We start from the raw sequence: 13,968 nt of genomic DNA, 5'->3' as shown, positions 1-13,968 counted from the left end.
ACCGCTTTTCTGCTGGTCTTACACCTTCCACACTAAAGGTGTACGTGGCGGCCATATCTGCCTTCCACGCACCTTTAGATGGTGCTTCTCTGGGGAGACACCATCTTGTGACTCGTTTCCTCCATGGAACCTTGAGGATGAGGCCTTTGGCTCAAGTCAGGATTCCAGCTTGGGACTTCACAATAGTTCTAGAAGGGTTATCCTTGGCACCCTTCGAGCCATTGAACACAGCTTCTGACAAATGCATTGCTCTGAAGATGGCGTTTTTACTAGCAATCACGTCCCTCAAGAGAGTTGGGGATCTACAGGCTCTGTCAGTCACTCCATCTTGCTTGGAGTTTGCTCCGGGTGGCGTTAAAGCCATTTTGCACCCGAGACCTGGTTATGTACCTAAAGAACCCTCTAACGTGGCCCGGTCTATAGTCCTTCAGCCATTCATCCTCCTCAAATGTTGGCTGAACGTGAGAAGCTACAGTTGCTCTGCCCTGTCAGGGATCTCAAGGTTTATGTAAGAAAGACCTCTCCGTGGAGAAAATCTGACCAACTGTTGGTATGCTTCGGGCCTCCTAAGAAGGGCTGACCGGCTACCAAACCTACTATAAGCAGGTGGATTGTCGAGGCTATTTCTATGACATAAGAGATGTGCAGCCTGCCTTCACCTCTGCCCCTCAAAGCACATTCCACAAGAAGTATGGCATCTGCCAAAGCTCTATTGTCAGGAGCTTCCCTCCAAGATATTTGTGATGCAGCGGGATGGTCCTCCCCACACACAATTATTCGATATTACAATCTAGACTTGCCGGCTACGCCAAGGTCACAAGTGCTTATGTCTTGAAGCTGTGCCTTAATTACTTTCCGTCAGTATGGCGACGTGGGCATATCGTTCCCCAAAGCGTTGCCTTGGTGACGCAGCGCGAGTTCCCTCGAAAGGGAACATCTTAGGTTACGCATGTAACCATGGTCCCCTGAGACGGGAACGAGACGCTGCGTCTCCTTGCCATGCTTACGGCATGCCTGGGAGCGGTTTGCATCAGATCAGTAGGGTAAAACAACTGTGTTGTTGGCTTCTTTTATAGCTTCCGCGTTCCGCCAGCACGTCACGGGATGACGTTGCACATATCAGAATTGGACTAGTTGCACACACTTTCAGGAGAGCTTACGCTGAAGGGATTCCCCAAAGCGTTGCCTTGGCGACCCAGCGTCTTGTTCCCCTCTCAGGGAACCATTGTTACATGCGTAACCTGAGACGTTTTGTATTGTTTTAATTATCCAATTAAATATTTTCTGTGCCTTTCAGGTAGGCCTATCCTATATGATTTATAATGAGGCTATGAATGCACTTTTTTTTTCTTTTTTTTTTTTTTTTAAGTGTTAAGAAAAAGACATGAAAGTGCACTCTCTTTATGTACACTTAAGTGGTCTTTTATTTAGTGATAATTACATTATCTGCAAGTAGTTTTTTTTTTTTTTTTTTACTGCTAAGATTTGAAATACACTACAAGTGCATATTCAATACAATTAAGCACACCTTTTCACAAATGCTGCATTTTATATGACATTATTGTGTTATGGAATTGTACAGAATATCATCGCTCAAGGTGGCAATACAGTTGCTTTCAAATGTGTCATTAAACTAAATGTGTTATTATTCAAGCAACCAGATAAGCACATCCACAGTTTAGCAAACTAACTTGATCAGCAAGAATCCCTTCAAATTGTTGCTCCACCTTGGCAATAGTTGACCTGAAAGGAAACTGCCCACAGAAAACAATTAATGCCAGGGTTCTTCAGTTCTGCTGTGAGGTCCACTGTCTTGCAGAGTTTAGCACAAACCCTAATCAAACTCACCTGGAGTTAATCAAGGGCTACTATTAAAATTACAATTACAAGCAGGTGTGTTTGATCAAGGCTGGAACTAATGTTGCTTTCAGACAGCACGGAATTTGGATTTTCCCCACCTCATGCTTGGAAATAACGTCTGGAATGCCACTCAAAGTTGGACATTCGACCTGTGAACTCAGGGCAGATCGATCAAGCCCCTCCTTAGCGAGACGTGTCATTTGACATAACTTCCAAGATGGTGGCAAGTCCTGCTTTCAGTGAGCATAGCGTAGAGCTACCATATGTCAAACAACAAAAAAAAAAACTTTAACATTAGACAAAGTTTATATAATGATACCTTAATTTTTGTTTTTCGTCAGCTGTTTTCAAAGTAAACGGCTGCATGTTATGTTATTTTTATTCTGTTTTTGCCATAATTGACACAAAAACACATGTTCTCTGTGTCATGGCGACATTATGTGGTCAACATGATATTTGGAAAGTTACTTTTTAGTGACTTCTTGTAAATGTAATGCCCTTTTTTACAAAAATTGTGAAAATCAAAACCAAAATCAAGGCCGGCGTTGGCGAATATCAAGACATCAGCTAGTATTTCGATATTGCATTGCATAGAGAACTCAGCAATATTGGGTTTCTCTCAAGTTTATTACAAAAAAATATAAAATTTAATATATTACACTACAAAAGACTTTTACACAACAAAACACACAGTAAAAGGTAATAGACAAACAATTATCACATATAAACTACACTTTTTTTTTCTGTGCTTTTCATTCTTTTCTCCCCTCTTTATTGGACCAAATATGATGAAATATTGAAACAATATTCATTATGCTGTTAAAATGCATTTGTAATACGCAGCCCACCAACACCATGCATATAATTTTGTATAAGAATGTTTGGAAATTATTTGATGCACTCAACATCAGTGCTAAAATTATTTTAGTCAGTATAGTGATTTTAGATGTGTTTTTCAGGGTGGTGGGTTAATTTAACAAAGATCAAATAATAGTGTGAGGTTATACAGTATGGATAATTGTGTAACCTTGTGCTTGCCATTAAACCCTCCCAAAGTTCACAGGGCTAGAATGATTTTAATATTCAGAAAAACTGTGCTAACCAGAAAGCTTCTTAATTGCAGCTATATTTGACATTTCCATGTGTGAATTAGATGTATTTTGCGTAACCACAATCATAAATGTCAAACAAAAGGCAACTGTTCTATGTTTATGGCTACAACTAAAAGTTATCCAAATTTACATATTCTACGTAAACAACCTGATAATAGGGCAAACATGCTTTTAAAACATGATGAATCTGGCTTTTCATTCTGACAGATATGATCAAAATCACTACAATAAACAACAGCCACAAATCTGAAAACACTCAAGCATTTTGCAATATTAAAGCATGGTGTGTAGGTCGGTCATGTTAAAATGTTTTTCAATCTACAGTATAATGTCATGACATTTTTTTTTTTTTTTTTTTTTTTTTTTTTTTTCAAATCCGTGAAACCTTTTTTGCCATTATTTTGAAAATGCAATGGGGTTAAAATGTATAAATTCAAACTAAAATGATATTTAACTTAATATGATATATAGTTAACCCAAGTTAATTTCAGTGTAAAATACCAAATGAAGAGAAACTGCATTGCATAAAAGACCAATTTCCAAATACATTATTGTAACATTCATTGCAACACATATCAAATAATCTTCACTCATTATAAAAACACAGATGTTTCAGTGCAAATCCATGTAGATTCAAATTAACTGAAAATGTGTCATTAACTTTGTTATTAAGATTTTTGATCATTATTAATTCTGATCGATGAAGCTCTGAGCACTTTCATTTGAATAATTAAGGAGCATTATGGTGCCATTTATTTGATAAGATCAAATTTCATGAAATTAAAAGTAATAAATATCTCTACCAGAGTGGACTTAATGGACATACTTAAACTGACCATAAGTATAAGCAGTTATAAGATGTTTTGAGGAAATGCGTGACATATTTGAGCACTTTTTAATACAATCTTGTGGCCTTTCTGTAGTGTTAATAGGAAAATAATGTGCTGTAATAAAAATTATGGACCTAAAATATGGTTAGAATTGTCCCAATGCCTGGAATTTCTGAATACGAGTCCTAATATTCAACATTTCCTTTTATTATGAAAGAAATAATTCTATAATGAGTGGCATTTAGTCGATTAACACTGACAATAATTTTGACTTCAGTGTACATAAAAAGACAATAAAACTCATTCTACTCCTTTTGAGAAGTTATGCCGACTTCACATGCTATTGGAAGATTCTTACTTCCCACTTCTGAAGTCATGATTACAAGCGCAATGCGTTCAAGTGCTGTGTTGTCGGAAAGAATAAAGTTCATGGAGGACACCATGTTTATTCTTCCTATTAATTGGGGAAATTTTATTTAAGCCAAAATGTACTGAAAATATTTAATTTTGAATAAAGTGTAGTATCCCATTCGTTGACAACCATAAACATTCACAGCTTGCTGACGATTCTGGAATTTCGGTCAAATACATGCTATTTTCGCTCTGTATAAAACATACAATGTCCTTCAAATGTTTACTCATTTATGTAAATATGCACTAATTTAATGACAAGAAAAGGTGAAAGTAATAAAGAATAGCAGTCACAGCAGCAATCATTCTCCCCTCCGCCATGTTTAAAATTTATGGCACGCCCAACTCGGAAACTAGTATAAATACAACTTGAGAGGGCGTTCATGTCCAATTTCCAACTATAAAACTTGTATTTAAGATAATTCCGATAGCATGTGAAGGCAACATTAGAAAAGGACATGGGCGACTGATAACATTAGCATGCTAGGCTAACTACATTATTGTCTTCTCTTACTGCATGTGCATGACTCAACACTTTTGTCAAAACTCTTTTTGTTGATAACCAAAGGTTGCCCAACCAAAAAAGGACATTTTACTCAACAGCTTAACATTTATAATTTAGAGAAGTTCTTTACAATAAAAGAAACTTTCTGGCCTACTTTTGTGATAACGTCTATTTGCAGTAAATATACACAATTTACTGCTTGTTTGAACACTGAGGGATGGGTCAAAATTATTGTCAACAGTAACCGACACCCTGCCTCAGATGCAACACATAGAACTTATTTTTACTGTTTTTGCTAATGCAATGTCTGACATAATGAACCAACTTAAAGTCAACATGAAACTATATTCGCAACCCATTTTACTACAGTAACGTGATGTACTTCATTGTATCCCAATCTATCATTATTTGCTAAGTTATTACATTTTGAATTTTAAAAGTTATACAGAAAACATGAAAACGATGAATTGTTCACAATAAAACTGTAAACCTGAATTAACAAAGTAAATAGGGTCCGTTTTGAGTTCATGTTGACTTTAATATCCACCATACTGTGAAAATTGAGCAAGGCAAAAGAATGGGTAGCAAAATATAGCACAGTTCACACATCAAAGGCAAAACAATTTTTCATTTTCTATCTAATGAAGCACTGAGAGGCAATATAAACATTTATTGACTGGACTGAATATACATAGTATGTTAGCCCACCCGGCAACTAAAGTACAGTATATCAACCCCACATGAACATGGATGGATGCATTTGAGCTCCACTTTATCTACGCAACTGTACACTATTTACATTTAAAACATCAAAACATCAGTGGAACTAAAATAAACTTGTGGTTTGGAAACGTGTCACATTTTCAAATACAAATGCATTTCCTCCGCCCTTCACAACACATATTGTGCAAAAGGAAAATGATCCTGTCCATTGCTTTGTCCTCTTATTGAAACAAGGAAGCAACAATTCAGAACAAAGTAAAATCAACATCAAGCTCAAAATCTACTATTGCTTTGTTTAACACTGCCATACGTTCCCTCAGCCCATGATATGACTTCAGTCTCACTGCCTGAACTTCGCCCCAGGTGAACTTGGTGTGAGAAAAACATCCGAGCTGAAAATTCCGGAGGTAATAATATTGTTGAATGAGGTCATGGAAAAATGCTATACATTCAGCCCAGAGACACCTGATCCCAAGTCAGTAGTCCTACCTGGAGATGTGCCACACTTTTCCAAACAATGACTCAATATTTCAGTCAAGTTTCTCCTGTGACTCTTAGTTTGGAGGCTTTGAACAAACGAAACGGTAATTGTTTGTTCATCTGTCCAGCATTTTTTTTTTTTTTCCTTTAGCGTCAAATGTCATTGTTAAATAGTTCCGCTCAATAAATAAGTGTCCATAGAAAGTGCTAGGCTACTATTGGAAGTTCCTCGGAAGCAGGTCTCAGATGGGCATAGTGGCGTTCATCATTTGGACTCGCATCTCCTGAATGCTGTTGAGAATCTTTTTCTGATGGCCGGCCAAAGTGATTCCAACCCTCCTAAGATCTCTGCAAAAGAACAACAAATAGTTATAAAATATATTTCTGTCAGGGTTCATTGATAATGATTAAACCCGCTGGAGTCAATCAAGGTTTATCTAGTGATTTGTAAAATTTTAATATGAAAGTATAAGAATAACGAAAGTAAAACTATTAGTTTTTTGGAGGTCGACCTCCCCAGTCTCCATTCATTTACACTACCATCAGTAAGATTTCTTATGCTCTTTTGCTCATCCAGGCTGTATTTATTTGATCAAATAATAATAATAATAATAATAATAATAATAATAGTAATACTGTGAAATATTATTACAATTTAAAATGTGTTTTCTATGTGAATATATTGTAAAATTTATTCTTGAGATCAAAGCTGAATTTTCAGCATCATTACTCCAGTCTTCAGTGTCACATGATCCAAATCATCCTAATATGCCGATTATAAGCTCAATAAACATTTCTAATTATTATCAATGTTGAAAACAGTTGTGCTGCTTCATATTTTTGTGGAAACTGTGATACTCTTTTTTAGGATTATTTGGTTAATGGAACTGATTTAATATGAATTAAAAACAATTGTAACGATGTAAAAGTATTTACTTTAACTCTTGATCAGTTTAATGCACTCCAGCTCAATAAAATTATTAATTTCTAAAAATCTTATTGACCCCAAACTTTTGAATGATAGAGTATGTTGTATGGAAAATAATATTAGCTATAAAAACCTCTTTTACTGCTAAACTCTACCCTTAATTGTGGGCAGCCTACTCTGCCTAATATGATTTTACATTTCAAATGTGTCAACAAATTGTTCCAATTACAGTTCATTATTCTGTACCTCTTTAGCATCATGTAAACTAAGCTGTAACAATTAACCATTAGAAAACACATTCAAATTCCCCAGGATAAAAACACAAAATGGAGGTTACATGAACAGCAAACAGGCTCAATGACCTCCACAACAGATGACTTACTCCAAGGTCATTTGAGTGACTACTTCCAGAGAAGTGTATCCACTTTCCATGAAAAGCTCGGTGTATCGACCCATTTTTATGGCCTCTAACCATTCCTCCACCGATCTGAATACACAGCCCTCAGGGCTCCCGTGCTCCACTAATAAATTGGACACTCTGCAGGAGAGACAGGTACAGTGGTGAACAAATGGATGCATAAACCTGACATTAAAGTTCTAGGTGAAGGCTGGATACTAAAAACATTTACGGATCTGAGCTGACTCAAGCAGAATAATGTACAAAATAAATTTGTTATAATACTGTAATAACTGTTACAATACACAAAGGTCCAAAAGTCTGAGGACACACTGAAACCATATTTTTTCTTCACATAATCTATAAAATACACAATGCCTTTTTTTTTTTTTTTTGTATTACAAGTTTTCTGGAATGTTTAAATATGCAAAATGAGGCAAATGTGCACTAAATATACACTAATTAGCAAAATTTTCCAGAACAGAAATTAACTCAGGGTTACATAAAACCCAGTTCCCTGAGATGCCATGTCATTGTTTTGACGCTTTGGGAATGCCTTTAGCGTGAGCCGGTGTCTGAATCATGTGTAGTACACGGCAATCTATTGGCCATGGATGAAGTCAGGTCATGCAATGTAGAGTCTATAAATAAAACCTTCACAAGAGCGTCACCAGATTCACTTGTCTGAAAAAGCCACGTAGGCGTACTTGAAGTATGGCAATGCAGAGGTGTAAAGTACTTGAGTAAATGTAATTAGTTACTGTACTTAAGTATCTTTTTGGCTACTTTGTAGTTGTACTGAGTAACAAAGATATTGGCAACTTTTACTCTCTACTTGACTACATTTTTGAGCAAGTAAATGTACTTTTTACTCCACTACATTTGTGATGAGTAATGCAATTACAAATTACATTTTTCATGGCAGCTAACTTTTTCTGCAGCAGTTTGTTTCTGATATAAAGAAGCAATATCGCCATCTAAGGGCATTGAAGGTACTATATCTTGTGCATTTTGCCTTTACTCACCCAAAACTTGTCAACAAGGATGCTTTACATGAATGTGAGTGCATTAGCAGGTAGTTGCTGATAGGGAAGAACCCAGTACTGGTAAGCTTCCGAGTCTTTGTGAGGGGGAACAAGAGCAGCCACACTGGCCTTCTGTTCCTCCCTCCTGAAGCTATGTGTGGGACAGGAAGATGAGGGCCCGGCCTGCTGGACCCGGCAAGGGATAAATTACTGGAATGCTTCCAACTGATCCTTTGCCACCTGAAACCTATCGACGACGGCACTGACAGCGTTGCCAAATAGGCCAGACGTCAATACCGGGGCTTCCAGCAAAAAGGCTTTTTCTTTTATCGCCGAAAGTTTGAGCCACAGGTGTCTCTCCATGGCTGCCATAGAATGGCCGATGGCACAGGCCGTTTACTTAGTGGCTTAGAGACAGTTCTGTGGCTCTGCAGAGTTCTTTCGCCGCTTCAGCTCCCCGGTATCAAATATTTTAAGCAGGTCAGACTGGTAGGCCTGTAACACCACAATGGTAGGCCATGCCAACCAGTGCAGATGTTACACAACATGGCCTGGAAGGCAAGGCCGGCCTCTTCATTGACAAAGCTAGTGCAGGAGAACAAAAGATTCCAAGCGTCTCTTCAACCCGAGGCATCGACTTGTACATTCAATCCCATGATAAATGAATAAAACATTGTGGGATTGTGGACACTGGCAGAATATGGGGATTTCCATGACCTTAAGATTTCATTGTGAAGATCGGGAAGGAAAGGGAGGTTCCCTTTTGGTGGCTGGGCCTGCCCGCTGGTAAGGAAGCGATCATCCAGTTTGCTATGGGGTGCCTCCCTCCTTTGACTGGGCCAATCGTTGTTGAGCTTGACCACCACTTGAGTAACGACCTCGAGCAGCTCCTTGTATGATATTGCCCAGCGGTCGTATTCGAATCGTAACCGCTCTCTACATCTAGCTCCTCAAAGCTAGACTCCCCAGATAGCAGGTCCACGTCTAGACCGGAAGAAATCCCATAACAAGCTTCTACGTCCAGAACGGGACCTTCACAGTCTGTAAAAAAAAAAAAAAAAAAAGAGCAAGAGAAAGGGCTGGACCCATTTTAGGCTCTTCTAGCAGCTCCATCTGCGAGCCCCATGATCTAAGTCGACGTGCTGCCTCGGCGGATGCAGGACTCGAACAACAGGGTGCAGAAATTGAGTTTCCTTTGTAATCGAAAAGGGTGAGGTAGGATCGCAGGTTCCTCATTGTAAAGCACTTCCAGTAAGGGCAATCAGCTCCCTCGAGAGCTGATCCAGTGTGCTCTGCTCCCAAACAAAACATGCAGAATGTGTGTCCATCATTCCCAGGAATAGAATGGGGGTATGGCGAAACACAAAGTTCGACACAGAGTGACACAGACAAGTGGCTTCTTTAGACAAGTCAATCTGGTGACGCTCTCGCACAGTTGTTATTTATAAACTGACCATGGCCAATAGATTGGGTATACTACATGTGATTCAGATTTACGCTTAAATCTTTCCCATAGCATCAACACAATAACACAAAATACCATTTTGTTGACATATTAGAGCCAAATATTTTATTTTATTTATTTATTTATTTATTTATTTTTATTTTTTTTTTACAGAGAGGATATTGGATATCTCTTTTTATCATGTCATAAATCAGAAAACACTGTCAGCCAAAAAAATATAAAAAAAATAAAACATTTTTAAGAGTAAAATCCACATGAAAAAATACTATAGTAATTTTATAGTAAATACTATAGTGTTTTTGAACCATATTATAGTAAATTGTAGCATACTGTATATATATATTATAGTATTTATAACACTTTGTTAATGAATGCTACAGCATACTGTAGTATTAACTATAGTGAACTGATAAACTGTAATAAATACTGTAATATACTTTAGTTTCTACTATAGTAAACTAGTGTATTTGTAGTATAATAAAAAAAAAAAAAAAAAAAAAAAAAAAAACAGTGTAGTATTGGGTAAAGTAATTTGTTTATATTACTATAGTTGTTATATTACCATAGCAACTATAGAATTACCACAACAAATTAATTCAAGTACTTTACTATAGTATGGTTCAAAAACACTATAGTATTTACTATAATTTACTATAGTATTTTTCCTTCAAAATATGGGCTTTCCACTAGTCTGAAACAGCACGTTATGAAAATCCAAACAGGCTGAAATCTCACAACTTACCAGTGCATTTGCCTGTAGTGTCTTGCCTTAAAATTCAGAACAAATATTTATATGAAACTAAGCTTATAATTCTGCTTTCATATGCATGTTAAATGGAATTTTATTATGACTATCAATATTAATACACTCAGTGATCACTTGCTAATATTATCATCCAAGGCAAATAAAGAAAATTACGGTGCAATAACAGCTAACGAAACATTCCCAGACTCCAAATCAATTTCACATTAAACCTGAACATAACTGCATAACCCAATTACAGATAATGAAGGATTCCAACATGTAAGAATACAGAACACATCACGTGCAGCAAATGTATTCGAAGCGTATAATCACAGTAATTGGAAGTCATTTGCACACTGTCACTTCTGTTTATCTCGACATTAAATCATGAAATGTGAGTGTGTATTTGTCACAAGTGTCATTAAACCTTGATTTCCTGTGACAAGCGTGTAGCAGGGTGGTTAACCCTCGGTTATCAATGTTTCACAGACGTCACATCATTTGTGATCTCAACCACATGCTGTAAATAACAACATAATTAGCATATACTCTGATGGGAACAATAAAGAACGAGAACAAAGAAAGAATATTGAAAGGAGAGAGTTACACATGAGCAAAGTAAACAATAACGGCTGGTCGTCTACCTGTTAGATGGGTTAATGAGACTCTTCAGGCTGCTGGGATTGCGAATGAGTTTGTCCAATAAGCTGACAATCTCTTCAAATTTGGGCCGGCTGTTCCTGTCTTTCTGCCAGCAGTCCATCATGAGATGATAGAGGGCAGTCGGGCAGTCCATGGGACCCGGGAGTCTGTAGTTCTCCTCCACTGCCTTTATCACCTGAGACAACAGAAAAGATTGCAACCATTTTACATCATGTTCCATAATAAATATATGATGTGCCCTACGTGTCCAAACACTGATTGTTCTGGTTCATGAATTGTTGCTGGGTACCAGCTGGTAAAGTCAACACACTTGACCTTGCTGTCTATGGCTTTCGGAGGCAGCTGCCTTCCTATGCATCATCTGAATGAGATTCATGATTTTATTCAGCAAGGATGCATTAAATTGATCAAAAATCATTTTTACATTTTTACAAAAACAAACAAACAAACAAAACAATCTATTTCAGATAAATGCTGATGTTTTTTACTTTCTATTCATCAAAGAATCCTGGAAAATAAAAGCTCCACGATTAAAATTGGTAACGTTTCAGTAAATTAGCAAATTACAATGACATCTGAAAGATCATGTGTCACTGAAGATTGTTTAAAATTGTTTTAAAATTTATTAAGATACAAAACTATTATTTAAAATTATAATATATTTCAATATTACTGATTTTGTTGCATTTTGATTGATTACAGTATTTGATTTATTTATTTTGGTGAGCAAGTTAAACCTCTCAAAATAATTTTTTGACGTACAATTAGCCACTGATTCGAAACAAATGATTCATAAAAATTTCGAAGCTTCATGAAGCATCGTTTTGAAATTGCCCATCACTAGATATTGTAGAATAAAGTAGCTATTTTTTTTTTTTTTAGTGCACAAAAAGTATTCTCATTGCTTTATGATATTAAGGTTGAACCACTGTACTCACATGAACTGTTTTAAATATTGTTTTTAGTAGCTTTCTGTGCATTGAAAAAGGGAGTGTTATTGCTGGCGATGCAGGCCTCACTGAGCCATCGGATTTTATCAAAAATATCTTAATTTGTGTTCCGAAGATGAACGAAGGTCTTACGGTTGTGGAAGGACATGAGGGTGAGTAATTAATGACATAATTTTCATTTTTGGGTGAACTAACCCTTTAATGAAAATGAATAGACAGTCATGTTGTGTTACAGAGTGAATTTGATATGTCTATTAGATCAGTTTAACTTTTTGTGAGATTCAAAATTTGCCAAAATAAATCCAAGCTCTGAATCAAAAAAAGACTGTATCTCCTCTCCTCCAAGCTAAAATAAAATCCCCCACACTCCCACATCACAAAGAGCAACACTACATCAACAGCAGCTCCCTCGCGGAAAAGACTCACAGAGAGAAAACAGAGACAGACTGACACACAGACAGACATACAGAGCGAGAGAAACACACAAGTGTCTGGCTGAGCAGAGGAAGCCGAGATCTGAGGGGAACCCTCAAGAAACTGTTAAATAAAACATCAAATAACTTTCCCTTCCCAAGTGTGTGTGAAACAGATTAATGATGGAGCACAGAACGAGATGTGAGGCACAGATGAAGCCGTCACTGGCAACTGTAAAGGAGGAAAAAAGGTCAGTCGTGCTTGATAAAACCATGACTGCTATGTGCACCTCCTTCTGGGATATGCTGGGAAAACTTAAGCATCGCCTTGTTTTTCATCTCTGCCTGCAAATATACTTGTCATCTCATACACTGACATATGACATGCGCATCTACATAACAAAAGACGGCGAGGAGGCTGCTCCACATGTGTTTTTCAATATCTGAAGCTGTAATGGCTTAATATATGCAAACAAAACTGAATAGCCTGTAGTAATAAAAAAAAAAAAAAAAAAAATACAAAAACTTTAATAGATGGTCTTCGTTGGTGGTCGTACTACATTAACATGTGTAGTTTTCCACAAAAATGAAGCAGCACAACTGTTTTAACACTGATAATAAAAATAAATATTTCTTGAGCAGCAAATCAGCATATTAGAATGATTTCTGAAGCATCATGTGACACTGAAGACTGGAGTAATGATGCTAAAAATTGAAAAAAAAATGATCACAGGAATAAATTATATTTAAAACATTCAAATAGAAAACAAAGTTTTGAATTGCAATATTATATATAATATATATATTTGTTTTTACTGCATTTTTGAAGTAAATGCAGCCTTGCTGAGCATAACATTTTCTTTTTTTGTTTTTGCCTGTTTAGACTTGAAGCAATATTTACTTAACTGAGAATTTTTGAAGGATAACAATTTAATGTGTTAATATTTATATCAACATAATGAAACTACTATTAACATGAAAACTAAAAATATAAAAATAAAAGCTAATTCAAAATATAAATAATACTATATAATGTTTATAATATATGTGAGGTGTGTGCCAGTGAGATCATGTTTGTATTTAGACAGAGACAGGGAAACAATAGATGACGTAAGCTTCTGGTACGTAACTAACACCTCCATTACACCCGGCAGATTTCTGTCTGCTGAGACCTGATGCTCTTTCCGTGCAGAAAAGCCAAGAATAAAATAACTGTGGCCAAAACCTGAAACTCCCGTTTTCAACCCAAATACCCATTACCCAACATCCCGCTTGTTCCTATTCTGCTGTTTGTAAGCACATGACCTTTGACTCGACCGCAGGCAGATGTACCGCAGTGGGAGAAAGAGTTGTCTACTCCCAACACAAGCCCAAAATCTGCATGGATCTCTGCCCACTGATGGTGTTCGATATGTCAGTTTAGCTCAGAATTTACCCTCACTTCCTGATCCATTTATAGAC

The 13,968-nt window shown here is 36.7% G+C and overlaps 1 protein-coding gene across 3 annotated transcripts in view; it reads right to left on the bottom strand.

Moving 5' to 3' along the window:
* Nucleotides 1-5,373: 5,373 nt before the first annotated feature.
* LOC127521016 (ephrin type-A receptor 5) overlaps nucleotides 5,374-13,968 on the bottom strand; it is a 77,769-nt gene continuing 69,174 nt past the window's right edge. For 2 of the 3 annotated variants that reach the window (XM_051909850.1, XM_051909851.1), the window contains exons 15-17: nucleotides 11,126-11,319; nucleotides 7,232-7,387; nucleotides 5,374-6,269 (exon numbers count right to left, since the gene is read on the bottom strand). In XM_051909850.1, coding sequence (XP_051765810.1) covers nucleotides 6,164-6,269; nucleotides 7,232-7,387; nucleotides 11,126-11,319 — 456 coding nt within the window. In that variant the 3' untranslated portion in view covers nucleotides 5,374-6,163. Of the gene's footprint in view, nucleotides 6,270-7,231; nucleotides 7,388-10,908; nucleotides 11,002-11,125; nucleotides 11,320-13,968 lie in introns of those variants that run through there. The other variant, XM_051909852.1, reaches the window with a different exon arrangement.

Source organism: Ctenopharyngodon idella, chromosome 10, assembly GCF_019924925.1.
Source record: "Ctenopharyngodon idella isolate HZGC_01 chromosome 10, HZGC01, whole genome shotgun sequence".
NCBI lineage: Eukaryota > Metazoa > Chordata > Actinopteri > Cypriniformes > Xenocyprididae > Ctenopharyngodon > Ctenopharyngodon idella.
This window is presented reverse-complemented; position numbering and strand designations above follow the sequence as displayed.